General features: G+C 39.8%; 1 protein-coding gene across 1 annotated transcript; it reads left to right on the top strand.

Moving 5' to 3' along the window:
• Positions 1 to 10,098: 10,098 nt before the first annotated feature.
• Positions 10,099 to 18,241, top strand: slitrk5b (SLIT and NTRK-like family, member 5b). Its single transcript, XM_058623196.1, has 2 exons — positions 10,099 to 10,312; positions 10,783 to 18,241. Exon 2 carries the CDS (start codon positions 10,840 to 10,842, stop codon positions 13,444 to 13,446), a length of 2,607 nt encoding a protein of 868 aa, XP_058479179.1. The 5' UTR covers positions 10,099 to 10,312; positions 10,783 to 10,839; the 3' UTR covers positions 13,447 to 18,241.
• Positions 18,242 to 23,872: the final 5,631 nt, after the last annotated feature.

Genomic DNA, 23,872 nt, shown 5'->3' with positions numbered 1-23,872 from the left:
ATTGCTTGCTCAGTTGTCCATTTCTCCCTTTGCAGTAACAGGCAACATGCGAATAGGTTTTATATAACCAATGGATTTAGGAAGGTTATTTTGCATGATTATATTTATTCAGTTCTGGTGGCGCCTTATCCAACAAAAGCAATTTACAGCGATATTGATCATAGGCTCTGTTTTATTAGACAACAAAATCAGTTTTTATCTGTAAAGGATTTCTTTTGCTCAGGAGAGCCGTGCTGCTCACTGATTCTGATCTGTGTGTACTCAAGTTATTGTTTTCCGTTTCTATTACTTTTAAATTGCATGCCTCCCATCACTTTGCAGGCTGTTGCGAGGCCTTATAAAAATACTCCCCAAAATCCATCTCAATAAGTAAATATAACTGTTTCCCTTCAAAGACCGTTGAGTGCTTCACTTGACTCGCATTGACTGGCCACTGCCTTAGAGACTCAGACTGCTCGCCACACTACAAGTGTTACTTACGCCAATTAAACCCCTGGCACCACCCTGTCATTCCCCACATTCTGTGACATATGAGTGATAACACAGACCCTTACCTTCAGCTCTCATCTGATGCACATTAACTGACACTACACCCCAGCCTTTCCTGACATTTTGTTGAAATCGATTGCAATTTAATCAGTGTGAGCATGCTGCTATCAGCCATGTTTGCACCAGCTGTTTTTCTCTGTTACCTAGGCTGGAGGAATATATATATATATATGTATATATATATATATCCAGCAATCTTAAACTCTAACAGTATGAAACAACAGACAAAAAGAAAACATCAAAGTTAATAATAATCACAGATTTGTTTTCTGTGGAAGCACATTACCATTCAATTTGCACACTATTAGATTTATTGTCTATTTTGAACACACATTAGTCACTCTCTCCCTCTTAGCACCTCTCGCTTTGTCTGTCTGTCTTGGTGCGTCTGCCTCTCTTCCCCCTCTCTCTCCCTCTGGGGGTAAAAGCAGTAATTATCCCATTATACTTTGAAGTCCTCATAAAATCTAAGGCCTCAAAACAATCCACAAAATATGTAATAAAAACACATGGTCCTTTTAGGAATTTGGAGTCCTATGAGGTATAGCCCACAGCTGGAATATTCTCTCAAAAATGTAGGACGTAAACTTTCAAAAAAATGTATCTGCTATGAACTACGAATGTGTATCTAGCTGAATCCTTGTAACACATCTGACGGATGTGGGTTTCAGGAGACGGCACAAACACACACTGGTGCCTCCGGGTAACTATAAAGTGTATAGAGCGCTGTACTGGGAGCTCACTACCAATTTCCAAATGACTTAATAGGGTGATAATGTGTTAAAATGAAAATTTGAGTCTATTTTAGGAAGACCTTGGGTTGTATTGCTGGCTGCATATCCTCACTTTTTCACACGTGCAAGCACACACAAGTTATTATCCCCTCATCCATTGAATTTACAATTAAGTATCCAGCACAGGCTGCTATCTTATACTGAGAAAATCAGGCTAAATGAGGATGCTTGCATATGTTCCTATTTCTATGCATATCCAGATGAAATATTGATTATGAATGGCAGCTAGAGGGTCGGTCTATTACGAGAAATAACATTTCACAAAATGGAGTAGAGACATTAATTCGTCAGTGATGTACAAGTATCTGAGTCCTGCCTGCCACCAGGTATCACTCTGGGTTACTGCCTAAGGCTGTACAAATATGAGCTGAAAATGAAAGCAACTCCATAACTGTTTGGATGGTGGATGGTTTGATAAACGTGATAGAAATGCTCATGCTGTTTATGGCGTCTCTGTCTCTGCTGCTTCCCAGGTTTTTTTTTTATAAAAATCCACACAGGGAGAGGTGACGGTCAGCAGGATGATCATCATTGGTGCAAAAGAAAAAAAAAAACAGGACACCAAACCACGCATGTTGATCCATGTATGCAGATGTGCCATAAAAAAAAAACCTTTCAGACAACATGACACAATATGCATGTAAAACATACACACTGGGAGCTAATTAACATGTGTAAACAACTGAACGATACAATATGTTTCCCATTATAAAATGCATATTGAATGAGTAAAAACACGTGCAGCCCTGCTGTAAGTTATTTACCACAGAAAATCAGTGCCGTGTAAATTGGATACTGTCATGACTGCAAATGATCACCAACAAGATGTGAGCAGAGCCTGTCATTAAAGGCACAATGTGGGTTACCGTGGCAACATCATAGAGGACTCCATTTTTTTTAATGCTCTGGTTGTGAACAATCAACATTGCACCCAATCCCCCTGTGAGTTAAAGGCACACAGCTAAATAAAGCAAGTGCTTGTTTGCTATATGCTTTTTTCCAATTCACATTTTTTATTTTTTTGTTTTCTGGTTGTTTCTTGTTTTTATTTTTCCTCCACTCTGTGGGGAATTCAGTAACAACCTGATTCTGTTGGGAAGAGAAGGAAAAGCATCATCACTCGACAGTGAAAGCGTAACTCAGTGTTACCCAGAAATTAATTCCAAAACAATTACTCCAACAACAAAACTTGACAATGCTGTCACGCTGATTTTCACGTATGAAAGTGGCTCTAATTCTACTCTATTAATTCTAATAATTCCTGGCTGATCTGACACAACCACATCTCTCCTATCTTGCCATTTCACTCACTTCCCTTGCTCGTGCTTGGTTAAATGTAAGTCATCTCAGTTGCTCGCACTGTTACTTTTCCATTATGTTCCACATTGACCTATGTGACCAAGGTAATTACCTTAACCCTTGAGTCATCGCTGTCAAAGATAAAGCCAGCAGAGCTCTCTCTACATCAGATTATCCTCTGAGAGCCATGGCACAGGTGTTCATTCCACACCAGCATGATGATTGCTGCTTGTTTGTTTATTCATTAGCATTTGATCTGTCAGCCAAAGAAAAGATGTCTCTAGTTTGCTGGAGAGGCTTGTCAGCATGAGGAACTGAGATAAGGTGAATGTAGTATTTAATTAGGCGGGTAAGAAGCCCTCCTGATGTCTAGCTGTATACAGATACCACACAGCAATTGACCTTAGTGAACATGTCAAGACTTTATCTTGTTCCCATCGCCCCTAAGCAGGAGTTGTGAAGACTGTAAATAGCTCACTCACACAGTCTTCAGATTTCCACAAACAAACAAAACGATTGTCAAGTGGTGGATTACGACTGGATTTCCTTGCTATGTGTTTCTAAAATACTTCAATGTCCAATTAATGCATGCTGTAATTTTTTTTTTCTTCTGCACAACCAAATTAAGTTTGTGTTGGAGTGATATTAAAAGCACACAATTCATAATGAAATGAATATCATCATAGGTCGTGCTTGCACAGTTCACCACCAGATGTAAAGGGAAGCCGTGTTCGAAGGAGGTGATACGATGCAACACTTGAATGAATCCAATCAAATTCATCAGATTCCAAACCAAAGGTGTCACCCTCAGCTGTAGAAGATGGCGTCGAGATCTGCACTGAGCATTTGACAGTTGGAGCAGGTCCATCCATATTTTATTCACGTGACTAAATCAGTATAATATTTTAAAGCTGTAAATGTCAACATGTCCTTGTTATGGCCGGGAACAACAAAGGAATATTAAGGGGGGGAATTAAACAAGTTCTTTTCCTAAGTCAGCAGTGACATCTTGAGGTTTGAGGTAAAATTACATTCTTTTGGTCATTTACACGTTGCTGAGAGAAAGACAGAATAACCACGTTATTGCAGCAAGTTTTCTTCTTTCATATATTTTTAAAATAAGACAAAAAAAATCAATTAAGTAAAATCAAGCTGATGCAAGAAAATCCCACATAGTATTTCTCTTTTCATTTCATTTGTTCAGATAGCTTTTCATATCCATGTCATGAATATGTGTAACAAAAAGCTAATTAATTCATAAATCAAAATGTTTTATGTTTTTTTTTAAGTTCACATTATTGAAATTGAAAATTTCTTGTGTCTATATAAAATATTTTCACCATTTTGATAATCCTGCATGTGTCTGTGCCTTCAAGTTGTATTCTGCTCATAGAAACGGTTGTAACGTCATTAACTAACCACTAGTTATATTATCCTGTCCTTTCTGTGACTACTGTATTTCTTAAAATATACCAACAGGTGGCGCCACATGAGCTGGAAAGGACTGACTCAGTTTGTTGTCATTAAGATAAGGACATCTAAACTTGGGTTGTTTGGGCAAAACCTTTGATCCAAGACAAAATGTGTGCATCTGTCATATGCTACTGTAAATATGTAAATATGATAACATTGGGGCAAGTTTATTTATATTTGCACTGATATAACCTTTACTACTATGTTGATATCCCTACAGGCTGTGTGGGTCTGCAGTTGCAAAAGTTCCACGGAGACCGTCCACCCAAAGAACCACAAAAAGATCTGATGCCACAAGAACATTAGATCGAAGAGAACTTCCTTCCTCAGGTGCTTCGAGAAGATGTAGTTAGACAAATTGCAGTTATTAAAAAAAACAATGGGGGGTCTGCTGAAGGTCAAATGGAAAAAAGCCAGAGTCCAGAGTGCTTGGCTGCTGATGTTAGGAGATATGTCACATGTCAGGGTAGATGAGGTTAGAGTGTTGGACTTGGAGAGAGTAGCTTGCAGGATACATACAGCATGGACTGATTGACATGTGTGTAATGACAAGTCTCATACACATTGTAACACATACAGTGTGTAGAATTAAAAAAAAAGATGAAGATGAATGTGGCTGATGAAAGAGGTTCATACGACTGATTTTATTCAATAACATTTTATGAATAGACTTTGAACAGCAGCATATGTTTGAGCAGATGTGCAAGGGAATTTATTATAGAGGGAATTTATTCAGAGTTCAAAAATATGATATTATGTAGAACTGCATGGTATTATTTGGGGAGTGATTTGGTTACCAGTCACTGCTGCTGCTTTGACTTTGTGGCAGTAAAGATGACGACAATATAAAATGGTGTGCCATTATTTAGTTGCACAAAAGAAGCTGCATTGGGCACTTTTGGATCCATGGCGAGCATGGTATGTGTCGTCCATGTTGGCTGAGGATGTGACCATCATCTGTTTCACCCCCACTTTCTCCAGGGAGGTCAGATGTGCCCTAGGAGGCATGTTCTCAGATAGCCTGCTGTTCGATTTCTTCTATACAAAGATGTTTTTCATGCCAGTTACAAACTCACTCACATTCCTCTGTTACATTCTGTCCTGAATCTTCCTCCTCTAACGTTTCTCTCTTTTTTTTTATTACCCTCCTGTTCTTTTGTGCCTTCTCTGCCCACCACAGTGCCTCTTTGTCCCTGACACAAAAGGCACTGTATTTTTAAGGATTTTTCAATGATTAGCTATTCCATGTCAGACTGCCTGCAAATATCCTGTCCTTGCAGCCCACAGTTACTTGTCATTTGCTTTGATAGAACCTTCTGATACAGGGAGCTCACAATAGGCTTCTATACAAGGCTCCTGCCTCCTGTTTTATAGTCGTGACGCAAAAGACAAACACAGCAAATGCTGATTAAGCGAGTGTATGATTTAATTATAGGACCACCTATGCAAACAGCCAGTGACTTACAGTGTCATTTGCTGCATATATTAGGTTACTAATGAAGACGTTCCACACTATTCACAATATTGAGTTACCTCAATCTTCTATGGTTGCGTCTGGAGCCAATGTAGCTTAATACTCCGATGCACTCATTGGCCTTTCTAAAACACAAAGTTGTCATGATCTCTCTCTCAGTCATCTCATTTCACCCCAGCTCACCAGCCCCTCCTTCTCATCACCTTCCAGCCACTCCCTCCTCATCAGCCACTCCCTCCTCATCAGCTCAACTCCACTCACCTGTTCACAGCAGCTGCACCTGATCACTAATCAGCCCACTATATATGCTCCTCTCCACCATGCAGTCACTGCCAGATTGTTCTATGTCGCCAGGACTAGTCTCTCCTGTGTTTTTCGGACTATCGCTGAACATTGGGTTAAATAAACGTCATTACCCGTCATTACTGTCTGCCTGCCTCTGTGTACTGCTATTGGGTCCTCCCCTGACTCATAACAAAAGTGAGTACTTCTGATAAAATGGCAGGAGTGGCATCTGCTCCTCTAACTCATTTTGCTTTAAGATTTGACATTCAGAGTATTCAGAAATGATCTTCTGTTATGTGAGTCAGTGTTGAACAAATATAGCCATCCTCCTGTGACATATGGCATCAAGCATTTCCATCCAATGAGTTGCCACTCCCTGGATATCTTCTCCTCTTTGGACCATTCTTTATAAACCCGAATAGCGGTTATGCGTGAAAATCCCTGCTATTTCTGAGACACTCAGCCCAGCTGTCTATAGCACCATCGACCGTGCCATGTTCAAAGTCACTTAAAAAGTAATTATTTCCCATTCTGATAAGTTCAAACTTAAGCAGGTTGTCTTGACCATGTCTACATGTTGAGTTATTGTCAGGGGATTGGCTGAGTGGATATCAAGCAGGTGAACCGGTGTGCCTAATAAAATGGTCAGTGACTAATAGACTCATTTTACATTTCATAACTCTGCAAATGTTGCTAAAAATGAAAGCGTTTTGAAGAGCTCTGTGTTAACACCATTTTTATCCCTCAGCTACAATTGACCACTACTTCTTTGCCATTTACATAAATAACATTACAAAAATGACCTATAGTTGCTCCTGTGTACCTGCATTTAATTACCAATAGGAAGTGTTTAGTAAAGGATTATGAAATAACATCTCAGAATGTATTATCTCAGACTATAAACAGTGTTTGGGCCAGAACCTAAAGATTGTTGTCACTTAAAACAGAAATAATGCAACTACAGGGAAAAAAAAAAAAAAAAAAAAAACATATTGCCCCTGCATAATGTGTTGGTGTAGTTGGTTGCTGCTAACATGCACTTCCTAGTACTTGATAGAGCCTTGAAAATACAACATTTCTGCCAGAGAAACGACAAAAACTTCACAGGGATGCCAACTGTTCTTACATGTTCCAGCTGGAAAAGGCAAAGTATGTGTACCATCTGTAAGGAACGTATATTAGAAATACCCATCATCCTCGGTGGCATGCCCCCAACTCACATTTGTGTATTTCTGACCTTAGAGCACATAATTGTTAGTCATCATTTTCTTCCAGCCATTCCTTCGTTCGTGTGTGTTTGTGTGTGTGTGGACACGTGTTTGTGCGCAGAGAGCGTCTTCCCAGTTGGTGAAGATTATGTTCAGTGTCATGGAAGACTTGGAAATACCCTCAACGAGGCTCGTATCATGCGTCGCCTGTGTGCCTCACGTTCCCTGACCGTGGGTAAACATGAACGTCGACGAGCAGAGAGATGCAAACCTTTTGAGTGACTTTAAAACACACTGCAAATCATCATGATTCGTGATGAGCAATCATTCTGAGTCATTATCTAAACCAATCTCTTGTTTGCAATGACTCTTACAGCCTGCTCGCTTTTTTTTTTCTTACAGACATAAATGTTAATGTATGCAAAAATAGTGGTGCAATGATGGGGAATGTTAAAAGGGGGAAGCACAATATGCAAGACAAATCTCTGAAATCCGAAGCGTAAATTAATGGCATGAAGCCTTAATTCCCTTTAGTCTGAGCTATAGGCAGTCTCCCTGTTGTGCCACGCTCTCCTCCCATGTGAGCAAGAGCCATAAATGAAGAGGATCTTGGACATGTAGCTCCACAAAGACACTATACAATGTTACTTCCACATGAATGTCACCATGCACAGCAAGTTGAGAAGGTCAATAACAAGACCTTTGTCCTTTTTATAACCTTTTCTATGGTTCCTAGTTTTGTTTAGTGTACGACTGGTGGTGATGCAACATGTGCATCACCAGTTCACATGCTTCATCTGATAGATTCAAATAATAGGAAGTGATTTTTTTTTTTTTTGGCTCTAATTATATGATTTCCAGTAGGATGTGAAAATGCACCCAGAAAGAGCAGCAAGGGATTCAGTTGTAATAAACCAAGAGGCAAAGATTGCCCATTTCTACCAGCATTCATTACTTCTCATTTCAGACTCTCTGGCACACTGAGATGGATCAATTCACATCCCATCATGTCACAGCAGGTTCATGTGTGCAGCATTATCAAATGGATGACATGATTATTAATGCTGTTCTGCACAGGCTGGTGCTTTAGCTGAGCTGAAATGGGATCACGGTGACAGTTCATTTAAGGGGGTTCCCTCTTACCTTGATTTTAACAAAGTACTCCAGCCACACTGAATTCATATAACACGGCGACCTATGACCTGAAGCTCTGGCCAAGGAGTGACATTAAAATGTCACACATGTCATTAGACATCAATAAAATATATGGTTGTGCATACAGTATATACTTACACGAAAACACATATAGTGAGCCGATTAAAAATGCAATGATAGCAGGGACATGCATATGGTAAGTAGTTATTGAATTACTATTTTGCTAATCCGTTTTGTGTTTTATTTTTTATACAAATAAGTTCTCTGGCCTCTTAAATGTCAATATGCTGTATAATTATAGAAAAACGACAGCACCACAGTAATAAAAGTTCAGTTCAGTTCCGCCCACGACATATATGATCACGCACACACATTTTAAACACCATCAGAGTTGCGCTCCAAATCCAGAGTCCAGGGTTAGGTATTTTCAAGGCTCTATCAAGTACCAGGAAGTGCATGTTGGCAGCAACCAACTACATCAGCACATTATGCAGGGCAATATGTTTTTTCCTGTAGTAGCATTATTTCTGCTTTAAGTGACAACAATCTTTAGGTTCTGGCCCAAACACTGTTGTTTACAGTCTGAGAAAATACTGCAAAATTGTATTGCCTGTATTGTATTGGAGATGTTTTGATTATCAGGTTAGACGACCTATGATGGAACCTCTGGAGTCAGTGATGAGTTAAGTTGAAAGATTTCATTGAAGCATCATCGCAGATTCTGGCAAGCAGTGTGCCAGGTCTGATTTATATACTGTAGTTATAAGACTTGAGATAGAGCGTCAGGTCCAGATGCTTGGTGCCTGCCTTTAGTTTATTGTACACAAGGTCTGGTTATAAGAAGTTGTGTAATTAAATTTAAAGTTGAATTTTTTCTCACCAATTATTACTGGTGTTATATTATATACCTGTAAGTATTATTTTTTGTTTCTATGTGATTTGACTTGAGATGTGAAAGAAAGGCAGAATTATTTTAGAATTGTTTTGTTTTCTTCATGTGTTCACTCCTGTGTGGCTTAGATTTGGTTACAATGCCACTGTGACAATGAAAATAAAACAGTTATAAAACAGTGCATTTATATCTAACGTTTACTGTTCAAAAACGTCTGAATGCCCCCCAGGAATCTTCACATTCTCAAATCTGGCCCTCTCGTTTACTTGATCAGAATACAAAGCAGAGAGAAAACCAGGATATCAGTCCATCAGGCAAACGAATACAAATGAAGAATCCAGGGTCAAAAAGAGAATAACAGGTCAGATCAGATATACCCAGAAGTAATATCGCTGGAAAAAGCTTAGCCTTGGCTTTATCTGACAGAGGTGAGGTGCATGTGAACAGGTAATCTGTATTTACTGAGGAAGTAAGCAGGTGAGAAGCAGCTATAGGGCAGGGGGACAACACACCAGGTGAGGAGGGTGAACTCTGAAGTGTGTAATGACATGGAAACAAAACAAACTGAGATTTGGTGTTAACTGCTGGATGAACGTCCTCAGGTGAAAAGAAAGAGAATGGTTTCAGGCTTATACCTGGATACCGTTAGAGGATTATTATTGCGGTTTGCAGAGTCAATAATATAATAAGCGTTCTAAAAAAAAACAATGGTTTACGCGCAGGGAGGAGCCCGAGGTGAATTATTGATCTTTGTTGGGACATCTTTGAGTAGGTAGGTCAACATTTTTTGGTGAGGGAAATGTGGTGGTACCACCACGGCATGGTGATGCTCCAGTGAGCTGATTCTTTGTGCATGAAATGACTTCCTCTCGACCACAGAGAGAGAGAGAGAGAGGGAGAGGGAGGAAGAGGGAGGGAGAGGGAGAGAGAGAGAGAGAATAAGCAACTTTATTTCCAGGCATAGCGGTGTCTCCTCCGGCACAGTGTGGTAAGAGGAAAAACAGCGTTAATGGTCGCGATCAGCGCGTCTTTCATCCTCTCAAGTGCATTAGAGGCAGGCACGACGAACGAACACTGGCGATGAGAGTGGATCATGTTCCATGTTTGGTTTTGACGGATTTTAAATAGAGATGAGGCGATGAAATTCCCGACGAGCCTGTCCATCTTCATCAATGTGCCTGAGGTATGTATTATAACAAGGAGTTTCACTGTTATCATTATTTGGATGATTGCGTGTGGTTATCTCATTTCTGCGCTGTAGTGATGCGGGATTTCAGTAAACCTGTAGTGTATAAATAGATTCCCATTCAAAGTAGTGTTTAATTGCGGACGTGGCTTCCCCCTCACAGCTGTTTCAGACCATTGTGTTGTGCTCATGTCTTGCTTTGACCTTGCTTCCCCCCCCCCCCCCCCCACACACACACATAGCTTAAAGGAGTTGCTTTGTCTCTTGCTTTGTTTGAGCCATTTCAGATCAGCATCCAGTCCACACAGCCTGAAGTTACCTTTGGGTAATGGCAAATGAAGATTTGACTCATGCAGGCTGCAGCTTGCTTGTGTGGAAGTGTAGTTTTCACTGTGGTCTCTGCCTGGTTTCACATCACTGTGTGTGTGTGTGTGTGTGTTTCTTTTGTGTGTCTTGTGTTTCTATAGATGACATTGAGGATACCATAGCAGGACTGTCAGCTCGGGCCGTCAATTTGCAGGAAAATGCATCTTTGGATTCCATGTGTTTTTTTACTAAGTGCAGCCTCCGTGTGCACCGCTGAGATGTTTGGCAGTTATGGAGAAATATGTCAGAAACAATGTGCCTGTGAGGAGAGAGAGGGGATACTTACAGTCAGCTGTGAAAACAGAGGAATTGTAAGCCTCTCAAACATTAAGCCAGTGAACTTCCCCCAGTATCATCTGCTGCTTACAGGGAATCTTTTGGAAAAGCTGTCTGCCAATGACTTTGTTGATTATAAAGGACTTACAATACTACACCTGGGAAATAATGACTTATTGGAGGTTGAAGCGGGAGCTTTTAATGGACTGCAGGGATTGAAACGTTTACATCTCAATAACAACAAACTCAATGCCTTGAAGGAAGAGCTTTTCTTTGGTCTTGAAAGTCTGGAGTATTTGCAAATTGATAGTAACTTTATCACACATGTGGCGCCAAATGCCTTCAGCAGGCTTCTAGATCTGGAAGTCCTGATTCTAAATGACAACTTAATATCAACTCTGCCTGTGAATATTTTCCAGCATGTTCCATTGACTCATTTGGACCTGAGGGGGAATCAGCTCAAAGTACTGCCCTACTCGGGTCTGCTGGAGCACATGAACAGTGTAGTGGAGTTACAGCTGGAGGAGAATCCGTGGAATTGCTCCTGTGAGCTGATTGCGCTGAAAACCTGGCTCGAGAGCATATCGTACACAGCTTTAGTCGGCGATGTGGTGTGTGAGTTCCCTTTTCGGCTCCACGGGAGAGATCTTGATGAGGTCTCAAAACAGGAGTTGTGCCCGAGGAGGGCCATTGCTGAATATGAGATGCCACTGCTGCCACATCTGAGCAGTGATGCATACTACAGAACCACGTCCGCTCTACTTACAACCTCCATGACTTCATCTGGGATTGCACGCTCCTCATCAAGACCCACCAAGGCACCTCGCCATTCAGGCAAATTAAAATCAAGACCCACAGCGCGCGTCCCATCTAATAAGCCACAGAATTATGGCCAAATTATTTCCTATCAGACAAAGTCCCCTGTGCCTTTAGATTGCCCGACTGCCTGCACTTGCAATCTCCAAATTTCTGACCTTGGCCTGAATGTGAATTGCCAGGAGCGAAAGATTGAGCATATATCTGATTTGAATCCCAAACCTTACAATCCCAAAAAGATGTATCTCACAGGGAATTACATCCCTGCTGTGCGTCGATCAGATTTTACGGAGGCAACTGGATTAGACTTGCTTCATCTTGGTAACAATCGAATAGTTCGCATACATGACAGAGCCTTTGGGGATTTAACACACCTGAGACGACTTTACCTGAATGGGAATTTAATCGACCGTCTTACGACTGATATGTTTTATGGTCTGCAAAGCCTGCAGTTCTTATATTTAGAATACAATGTCATTAAAGAGGTTGTGTCCGACACCTTTCAGCATGTACCCAAACTTCAGCTTCTTTTTCTGAACAATAACCTTTTGAAAACTCTACCCGTGGGAACATTGAATGGCCTGACGTTAGCCAGACTAAATCTCCGCAACAACCACCTGCGATACCTGCCAGTCAGTGGCGTACTAGATCAGCTTACAGCACTGGTGCAAGTCGACTTGTTCGAGAATCCGTGGGATTGTTCGTGCAGCATACTGGAGTTAAAGATGTGGCTGGAGCAGCTGAGCACTGGCACAGTTGTAAACAATGTCATCTGTGGTTCGCCTAAGAGGCTCGCCGGGGAGGATATGAGATACATTAGGGCGGCTAATTTCTGCCCTAATAACTCTGATATACTTGCCTCCATGATCCCACCCTCGGAAGAATCTTTCCCCGGCAGCACTATCACCATAGAAACATCCTTGGACTCGGACAGACAATACAGTGCCATTCCTTTATCTGTAATGATTCTTGCCCTTCTCCTCATGTTCATTGTGTCTGTGTTCGTGGCTGCAGGATTGTTCGTGACAATGAAAAAGAGACACCAAAAGAGTCAAAATGAGCAGAATAACTCCATGAACGCTTGCATTAGCTCTCTCAACATGGAATATGGCCTTTACAAAAAGGGATCCATTCCCAAAGTGCGGACTTCTGGTGGACATGTATATGAGTACATCCCACCTCCCACAGAATCCACAGGCAGAGGTGCTGTTCACACGACGACAGACAGCAAATCAGTGGACGGATTTCGAGACTTCGATGAGTTGAGTGGTGTTTTTCTGGGTAACTCAGATGAAGAGGTGGTCAGTAATATAATAAGCTCAGAATACAGTGCCACCACTCCCGAGCCTCTTAATAAGCCCTCCAGCCCTCACAGTGATGATCAATGTTACTACAGAGATGTGCTGGAGCCGGACAAGCATGTGCGCTACAGCAATACACTACCATGCAGGCACACGGTGCATTCATCCAGTCCGTATACCTCAGACTTCGATGCAAAGCATCAGTATGTGCAGCCGGAGAGAATGCAACAGACGATACTTTATTGTGCAGCACCAAGTGCTGTTTATGTGGAGCCCAACAGAAGCGAGTACTGGGAACTTAAAGCAAAGCTTCATATTGATCCTGATTACCTTGAGGTTCTAGAAAAACGAACCACATTTACACAGTTCTAAGAGACTCGGCATGTACAGGACAGGCATGGTGGAAGCATCGGTGTGTCCGCTTTAATCAGGAATCAGCCCGTGTGAAAATCATTTTTCTCACCTTTATTAATACAGTGTGATGTGCATTGTGATAAACAATATGCATTTGCGAGAATTGTGCTTCACAGAAGTGAATATTAAAAGGGGAACACCACTCATTTTCATTATCATACCTTACACCTGAGGTGTAAACAGTTTGGTGAAGATTCATAAACAAAGAACGGTGTATTCAACGCTTTTATGACTCATAAAAACAGATATGTTTGTTTCCTAAAGCACACCCGTGTTTCTTTTATAGACATATGACTCCCAGTTGTGTCTCTTCAAATTTATGCAAGATAAAAACTAATGCACAGCACTGAATCAAATTTATTCTGCAAGTAAAATGATCAGTGACCTGAGTGCAGGTGTAGACAGTCGTACAGCCTACATATCTGTTAAGATATATTGTGCTCTGGGGAAATATGGAGTCATTTATACATTTATTAATGCAGGGTGCACAGCTTCAGGATGATAATATTAAAACCGTTAGAACATACATGAAATATTATCCTGGAATATCTCAAAACGCAGTGTGTGAGGCCACAATCCAGAGCACACTGCATATACAAACAGGGTTTGTGAAAGTCTGTGGTGTTCCTCGAAAGTCTCACCATCTCCAGACCAACTGCACTTTTGGATTCTGGTCACATGTTGCACTTATGTAGAGTTGGATATCAGTATTGTGACGATACTAAGAAATGTTGTCACTGAAAGATTCGAACTGCATTGTAACATGAAAGACTATCAGCTTTATATGTCATACAGTATGTCACAAATGTGTACTAAATGCATTTTCTGGGATTTTTAGGGGAACATTTGGCTTAAAACACACTTGATGTTGACATTCATCATGGATGAACAACAACGAGTGTCTTCATCTGTACCACTACCAAAGCACTTCAGACACAGGCTTATAATATATGCAAATTTTGACGCCCAGAAGGTACATGAAAACACAATCCTGTGTTATATTGCACCCTTAAAGCTTCTTCTTTTTATGATGTCTGAAAATATCCCAAATGTTTTCCAGTTGCATTATGTCTTAGTGGATTGACAATACAATAACAGTCAAATAGCCATTTTCCTATACGTTTGAATTTCAGCTTAAAATGTTAAAAAATTGAATATGGGCCTCAGGGCCATAAACTCGCAGTATTTTAAATGACTACATATTTTTATACAGACTTTTTTTGGGGAGCTTTTGTCATTTTTCTTTTCGAAAGAAAATGCACTATCGACTTATACAGGTCAACGATGATGTCACTTAAATGCACTGTATGGTAACACGTGCATATAGCCATAGGAGTATAGGCTTGATAACTGCATACATCCAAGTAACACATGTTTGAAATCATTTCTTGAGATTTAGTTTCAAAGATATCAAATTTCAAAGGAAAACGTGTTACCATGCATAGATTATTTATACTTAGACAATCTGTACAAAATGCCCCAAAAAAAACATCATTTTTGTACAACCTTACATGATTTTAATGACATGTGTTACCATGGAAATTCTGAGTACATCTGTACGTTCAGGGCGACAATGGGAAACGCTGCAACATTTAATGGCATTGTTTGGGGGGGTTTTGTGTGTAGGCTCAAAGGAAACCTGACAATTTTTCTTTTAAGTCTCCTTTCTCTCCTTTCATGGAGGGATTGGTGGGCACTTAAACACATGTGTGAAAGGGAGCAAGAGCTTTAGCTGTTAGATTGAAATGCACTGCAAATGAAAGCGGGAGCTGAATGATAGTCATCTTTATGCATGAAAATGCTTTATGCTCCGAAAGAAAGTGAGCACATCATTCAGTCAGAATGCGGCGTTACCATTTTCTGGGTCGAGTATTGTAAGCCAAGAAATGTGACTTATAAAATCAAATCGTGAGTTTAATACACAGAATAAATTCACATTATTCGCAGTAGTTTGCACCAAACCTGTCATCTTAACTCAGCTAATTAGAGAACATGGTGTATCTGGATCCTGTCAGCATGTCTCATCATATTACTCTGCCGCGTTAGTCATGGTGTTTATCGAGGATATGGTCTTGGTTTCTTTGGCCTTTCACGTTTTAGCGTCATTTTGTGATTCTTTTGTCACTTCTCTGTCTTTGCTCTTTGAACAAAAGGAATGAAATCTACACAGTGATGCATGATGTAAACCTGCACATGTTTGTACACTAAAATGTGTTAAGTGTAGGACTGTTTTGTATCAGTATGTTGCTGTGACGTGTGTGGTGAAAGCACTGTTAACCTGCAAACACACACAGACAGACAGATACTCAATGTTTTTTTTACCATACAGAGTCAATTTAGCAGTTTTAGCATCCAAAACTTTTTTTTTTTTTATAAACTATCTGGTACACAAATTAACACAGGGTTTGCCATTCTATTCAGTGTCCAACTCAGATTCAATTTTAACATATTCTTTGTAAGATTCTTTTAAATGTTACTGTGCAATGGACAAAGTATTTACTGTGTACAGAAGCAATTTATAATAATATCCTTTCTCTTTCCTCTTTTTGTTATTGATCATCAAAATATTGTTTTCTTATGTGTATACAGTATGTGTGTGAATACTGATAATCCAAAAACAATTGAAATGTGATTGCCCTTGGGCATATGTATTGTACATGAGCAAATATTTTATTTGCAAAGACGACGATGTCTTTCGATGTTATTCTCCTACTCCAAGTATTATGTTTGCTTTTGTCACTTGATTTTCATATGAAGCAGTGGTTTTCTATGTCGGTCTCTAATTTGTAAAAAGAACACTACATCAGCATTTTCATGCAAAACTACGTTAGCTCTAAAAATGCAAAACAAAACGTATCTTTTGCCTATATTGCAAAAACACAGTCCAACAACGGTGTGCTGTTTATTTAGTTGTCAGCTGATGATTAAAAGATATGCATTCATTTGATTATACCTTTGCTTCTGTGCTCTCTTCACCCTCATGGTAGCACACAGTACATGCCATGGTGCACATGGAGGGCAGCTATTAAAATGCCACCCAAAACCCCAACGTTATTGAAATGACAATATCCAAATGAATAAATTAAAATAATGAAAATAATAAATTACAAGAGGGGCTACATTATATAACAAATAGGTGTAGGTTTGTACACCCAGATAACTCAGTTTTACTTATTATAACCCTTAAAAAAATGTCAAACACGTTGAATTATCAGTTCTCCCTTGTATAAATTAAAAACAAAAATAATCTACAAAGCATTCAAACGGCTACACAGATAGTGGCAGAACACGCTGACATGTGCACATACCAAATTTAATTCTCTTGTGCAAGATTAAATCCATAATATTTAAATCTTAAATTTCCTCAAAGCAACAGAGGGATAGATTCCTTAGTATGTGTGAGGCTGGAATAAAACTGTTTGAAATTGCCTTGTGCGTATATATGAACACATCGGCATGCATATCAGTGCATGCAGACACAGAGAAAACATATACGTTTCAGGAGACCCAGTATCCATGGAAACATCCAATTACCTGACACAGAAAAACAATAGTAGAGCAAGAGGCACACAAAGTAATCCAATCTATAACTCTTTTTTTATCCGACTTTTTGACATACTGTACAAGATTACAAGACGCGCTGTTTTCTAAATTGTACACTTTGCATATAAAACGCCTACATCGATGAATTTGGTGGATTGCATTATGGTGAACATCGGATCCATTCAACATCAAAGTGTCAATTCTCATCAGATATCCAAGCCAAGTGGATGATATCTGACTCTGATTGACAGTTTTATGTAGCTTCTTGGAAACTCCGGCTTTTCTGGGGAGAGGGTGAATTAGGGCAGATCTGCATTATGTAAGCTTGAAGAGATGTGTCAGGCAGTGTGGAGAGAGCATGTGACAGTAAGCAGTCACTCAAAAGAAAAACAAACCTATGCTACCGGCTGACATTAGGAAATCAAACACTACAGAAACACAACAGAAAAACCCCTGAGTCGGACCTCAATGAAGAGCCTCCATTTCCATTCCCTTTGCAGTGGAGAGCAAAATAGAATCTAACATCTGGCGACGTATGTATTTTCCAGTTTCCAGTTGTTAGTCTCAGACCATGTTCCTGTCCCTGAAGCTGTTTCACTCCTCTGTTTCACATTGCATCAATTCTCTCTCTCTCTATCTTTCCTCCCCCCCCCATGTCTGAATGTGTCTGTGTGCATAAATAATTGACTCACAGTATATTCATTCTTGCCTCAAGGACTTCACTCGACCAACGTGGCAATAACTTTGCATTCATTTCATCTTTAAACATTTTTTTATGTGTGTGTCAAAAAAAAAAAACCCTCCACAAAGCTCACAACTTTGAACATAAACTGCTGTTCAACTTATGTCTGGTGTGGTCGTGAATAATGCATGTCACAGATTTGACTGGCTTGAACAGAAATTACACACCGCTGCGATGGAGTGTTGTTTACAGTGATGGAGAGGATTATTTGGACTTGGGTTGTGCTTTACTTTGCCAGGACATTTGCAACAACTGGAAACAGTGAGTGTGAGACACACTTATATTAATATTTATGAGGGCTTATCCAGGCTTATGACTGCGAGAAGTGACAAAATCCTTCTTCATCCTTCCATTTATAGAGCTCCACGCCAAACATGAGAATGGCAGTTCACACTGAGCAAAGATAAAAGCTTTGGTAAAAATAAATATAATGTGAATAGAGTGTGTTGCTCTGTTCAATAATGGTTATGATTTCCTGACATAGTAAGCTATCAAGATAAATGACTAATACTATGTTTTCCCTCCCTCAGTCAGTAACATACTGAGCAGCTCAAGCTGCCCTGCAGAGATGCTCATCTCGCATTAACCTCTGCCCAAGCCCAAATACCCATACTCTTTTTATCAGCCCCTTTTTCCTCATGGTTTTCAGCACATCAAGGGCATACCCTTCTCTGCTGGCCCCCGAGTGTCACTTTAGCTGCTATATCACATATTGCCATGCCTGCCTGCAATTATAAATAAACATTTGAGAATAGGATTTCAAATATGTCTGTATGTTAAAAAAGAAAATCAGATAAATATGTTTTCCAAATGAAAACTGGCGTTGTGTTTTCTCATTCAGTTGAGAGACGCAAATCTCATGATGAAAATGCAGCTCTGTCTAGAACATAACTCAAGATAAGAGACTGTTGTAAAGGGAAGATTTTTTTTTTTTTTTAAGAAGCAAAACAAACAGTCCATTTAACAAAAAAAACAAAACTGCAGTCACAATTGCAAACCATCACCCACGACATTAAAACCTCTCGGCTGATCAATGTCAAGTCTATTTTCCATTGCAGAGACGGCTTGTTCGGCAGTCAAAAACATGTACTTTGTATTCTTTCCTACATTTCGTCCATAGATGTATCGTAACACTACTCTCTAAGATAAATGTATCAGGTGCTATAATGTGTGAGTGGATTATTGCAGGCTGCCCATGTTCTGTAGCAGGCGGAATTTAAATCCAGCTTCTGCTGCACTGTTGCACATTTCCTTCTTTTTTCCTGGCCATCTCATAAAACCAAACTGACAGCTGGAGGAAGGCAGCTAACCACTCGCCAGCAAATACTTAAATGTATCGGGGGTTTTTCTGACATAGCAGTTAATCTGATCATACTTCTAAAGAAAGGGATAAACAAATTATATAATTATTCCCATAATACATTTCCCATCAGGAATTTAGTCAAGGGCCATACTTACATTAAAAGGAGGCTTTACAAATGACTCATTTATGTTCATGTAACATGTCCCAAGTCCTGTATTCTTACTGCTAACAACATTAAATCCCAGATTGAATGGTATTGCGGTTTAGTTTACAGTAGGAGCTTATGCATTAGATTATTAGTTAGTGGAACTGATAACAGTTAGGTATTAAAAATGAGTATAACGAGTCAACAAAGTAGGGATAAATCCGTTTCATTAGAGCTGAGCTGGGCTAAGCTCACTATTCTCAAGATTATCATTAGATGTCCGAATCAGCTTTTACTTGGTATTGTCATTATGCTGAAAAGCTTGTGAGACTTGGACTGCAGTGCAGTGCATTTGAAATACGATCTGAAAACCTCAATCATAGCCCTCTAAAAGGAGTCTAAAAGAGGCACACTGCAGCAAAGGCCAGCTGGTGCCAAGGCCTCTTATCTAACTGTTACGGTCAGAAGTACAGCACATGTAGCTGTGCAAGTGTGTTCAGACGATAAATAAAGGGATTGTTAGTGTGGTGCTCTATTGCTGCATCACTCTGCTGTCTTCATTTAATAAAGGCTGTATGTTTTCATCTCATTTTGTGTGGATGGCAAATGTGTCATTTGTTCTTTTCCTAATGGAATTTGTCATGTTTGAACGCAGCTAAGATTGTACCCGTTATGAATGAAACCCGTAAGCATGTTAAACCCCATGTTCTTCCTTTTGCTTTTACTTACTTTTGAAAATGGAATATATTTACCCTGGCACGATGTCAGATAAATGATGCATCTCCTACTGATTGGATGAAGGATTTGATGTCTTGCTTAAGGATGCTGCAGGAGAATAAACATGCAGGGTGACAGGAGAAACCTATGTGACCTTCATCACCACACACAGTTGGCATCTTGTTCAGCAACATAACAGCAGGACAAGGTTCTGAAAAAAAACCCGCAGCATTATCCCTGACATGTCAGACAAAGGCTATTGTCTACTTAAATCAAATCAGATCATTTTAAAAAATGATGATTTAAAATTTTCATGACAATGCAAATACCTGCACATTTTTTTGGTTGAGGTACAGCGTGGCCTGCTTCACTTGGGGCTGGGTTTCTGACAAAATTTAAGCAGTTTTATTAACATATTGGTAAAGTTTTGATAAAGCAACGAGCTCATTGTAGTTGTAGTGAGTATAGCTGCATAGTTTGAAATTGGAAACTCAACTTGCTGCTGCCCAACATCACACAGCTGATCCTTATACACTGTGTTAATCAAGTTTATTTGTCACTTATACATGGTCATTGTTTTAATAACTATAATAATGGCACCACCTTATGTTGACTTTAGTACAGGCTTTTCCATCAGGACTTGATAAAAGCAGCTTTGATTTACTCACAGAACACAGGAGCTGTTGGTCTACGCCGGCCTCTGCATGTCAGTAAGTTCAATTGTGTTTGTAAGTTTGGCGTTTGAAATCCATCCATCCATTTTCCACCTCTTGATTCTCCACATATCCCAGCTGACATAGGGCGGCAAAAGGAAGTGTATACCCTGGAAAGGTTGCCAGTTCATCCCAGGGCCAACATACAGAGACAAACAACCATTGACTCTCACAATCACATCTGGAGGCAATTTGTGTCCAATTGACCAATTGGCCGGAGAACCCAGAGAGAACCCACACATGCTCGGGGAGAACATGCAAACTCCACACAGAAAGGCTCTCAGACCATCAACTCTGATGTTCTGACAATGGGCTCAATGGGCTCTGGAGCACACATAGTCACATATATTTAAGACAGTACTTGTGTTTAACTACTTTTTACAATGCCGCTTCAGAATCATAAACTATCACATTTAAGTTAACGTTGAGCAGAACTGCAAATTCTGACATTTTAATGTACGACCACGTGTTAATGAGAACGAGACGCTGCGCTGTCCACAAACAACGAAAGAGAAACTCTCTGCTTGATGGCTCAGACTCGTGTTTGAATCTGAAGATAACTTTTTTGAGAAGTTAGAAGTTCAAGCAAGATTCTCCTGTCATCAACTCTCATGACTGGCTCAGGGTGCGCTGTAAAAGCACTTTCCTGGGTTTCTGTCTCTCTTCACTTTGTGTGTGCTCTTGGGATTTACAATGAGCTACAATGGATTGAGACAGATGGCAAGGTGGGGGTGTTGGGAAGCCATCTTCTGAACCTCAGGGAGCACTGTCATACACAAGCTGTCAAACAAATGTCTTCACCCTGAGTTGTATTTGTTACTGTATAATGAGAGTGTGACTTTTTCCACAATTGCTCAGACATCCAAAAGGACTGCAAATCCAGCATTAATGCTAAATCCTTGGTTTGTGTGCGGTTTGTTCATATACTCCCCCTGTTATTGCTATTGTTTTTGTGCTAACTTCTTCTTCTTATTCCCCTGAATGCATCAGGGCAACAAGGCCAACAGGAATTATCATGAAGTGAAGTAGCAAATAGGTCATGAAGGTCATTAATATTCTAAAAGCAGCACATCAAAGAGTGGTAAGCCACATCTTTTAGCATTCATTGACCATTCATATCTTTGCTCGTTATCCACTCTGGGAAACATTGTTTGCTGAAGGCTGTGCATATAGTTCTGGTGGCAAGTGCATCAAAACAAGTCTTTTAAGTTCCTTCCAATATTGTGCAGCTGTACAACTGAGACTGAGAGGACTCTCTGCCAGAGCTCTTCATGTGTCAGCTCTCGTAATACTGACAAAGCTCGTTGCATTTTGTGTAAGCGGCTGCTTCGTTGTTGACTGGATATTTGACAGGCTACTGCTAGAGTGAGCTAAGATTCTCCAAAAGATGTGTCAAATGTATCCAACAAACCGTGACAAGACTTCAGCACTTTTGACAATGAAAGATGGTGAAACATAATAAAGAAATCAACAAACAAATGCCCCAAGGTCATTTTTGACTGCAATGACAGATGTGTGATTGTAGATTGTACATAAATCTCACAAAAATAAGATGATTTTTTTGAATATTCAATAATGGAAAAGCTGTGGAATTTCTTTAAAAACATCACAGAAGTGCATTTGAGTATCTCTGACGTATATCTGCCATCAGACTTTCTAATTAAAGTGACTTCAAATCTAGTCTCGATTCACAATAATGTGGGCTATTCCCAAACTAGAAAATGGTACATGGTTATTTTATTAAACATTTTACAAACCCTATTATTGCCCAAGCAAAATGAGGCACAGCACCATAAATATAGCTGAGGCTCGCACTAAAACAGTTCAAAACATGCAAAAGAGAATCCCTGATGGATCTTGAACACAGCTGCATCTGCCTCTGCAGCATCAGCTACAACAGCTCGGGTGACTGCGAGTCTGACAATCCCCACACAGATCACTTAACAAGACGATATTCGCCCACGGCAACGCTGAAAATAAAATGAAATAATCACTCTTCCAGTGAAATCGTTCCATTTTTGTTGGATGCCGTTGCAATACAATACAAAGTAGTAGCTCAACTGTGTTTTTCAATAATCAAGACAATGGGATGCATGTCGTTATACAATGTGCTTATCACCACAGGCATAGAAATTAAAACACAGTGCACCGTGTGACACACACTGTAACTAAGTGATCAACAGTCTTGAAAGCTCGAGAAAAGCATTTTCATAACAGCAGAGCCACCCGCTGCAGCTGAGCTCACTGAAAGTGTGAAAAGCCTCCTCCGAGCTGGTTAATCACGACTCTAAATGCTGCTATTACTCGTATAAGCAAACTAATTATAATATATCTAAAGTGATGGTAAATTCGTACAAATTGTTTCATAATGTCTTCTCAGTTTACAAGAGGAAGTGCATAAGAATGTGAGATAAATTATTCAAGAATACTATTTTTGATTTCACAATGTCTCTTAATAATTCATCACATACGCTGCGTATCAGAAAAGATGTGAGGTTTACATGCTTATTTACAACTTCCTTTAATTGGGAAAATTCCAAATTTGACTCAGCAATTGTGCAAAAAAAGGGGAATCATTCTTAGATTTGGATAAATTCTTAAAAATATACAACATAAAATATCTGGTCCTTTTATCTAAAGTGTTTAATGTTTATCTATCTAGACTTTTTTTCCCCACAGGGAAAGAAATCTCCCATGGGTTATAACCCATGTGCATCTCTTCACCTATCGCCACTGGCTAACAGATCAAAGCAACATTCACTCACAGGAAAAGAGTGGAGCAGGGGAAAAAGTAGGTTGTTATGGCAACTTCTACCAATTCAATTATGGTCTTGTGCTTCAATTTAATTAGTGAGATAACTATATTAATCAACAAAAGCTCTTGCTCATAAAACCACACCTGCTGGGAAGATGCAGATGGTGGCGACATATTTTGTCTATGGACTTTATTGTTCTATTTGTGTTTAATATAAATATGTCACATGCAATATTTTATTTTCAATGTTCAATAAAGGGGGAAAAAAATGTTCCATATGACATGTCTTTCTGCACTTCCCAGGAGACTGCATGTATATGGCACAGGAGGAAAGTAACATGAAATATTAACACATGGATTTACCACACTCGGAGTACGAGTGTCCTTGATAGTCTGACATCTCCTGTATAATTAAGTTGTCCGGCTTAAAGCCGGGATGGAAGCTAATCAACAGAAGGGTGTGATG

This window comes from Solea solea, chromosome 2 (assembly GCF_958295425.1).
Source record: "Solea solea chromosome 2, fSolSol10.1, whole genome shotgun sequence".
Taxonomy (NCBI): Eukaryota; Metazoa; Chordata; class Actinopteri; order Pleuronectiformes; family Soleidae; genus Solea; species Solea solea.
Note: the sequence above shows the minus strand (reverse complement) of the source record. Positions and strands in the feature narration are given on the sequence as shown.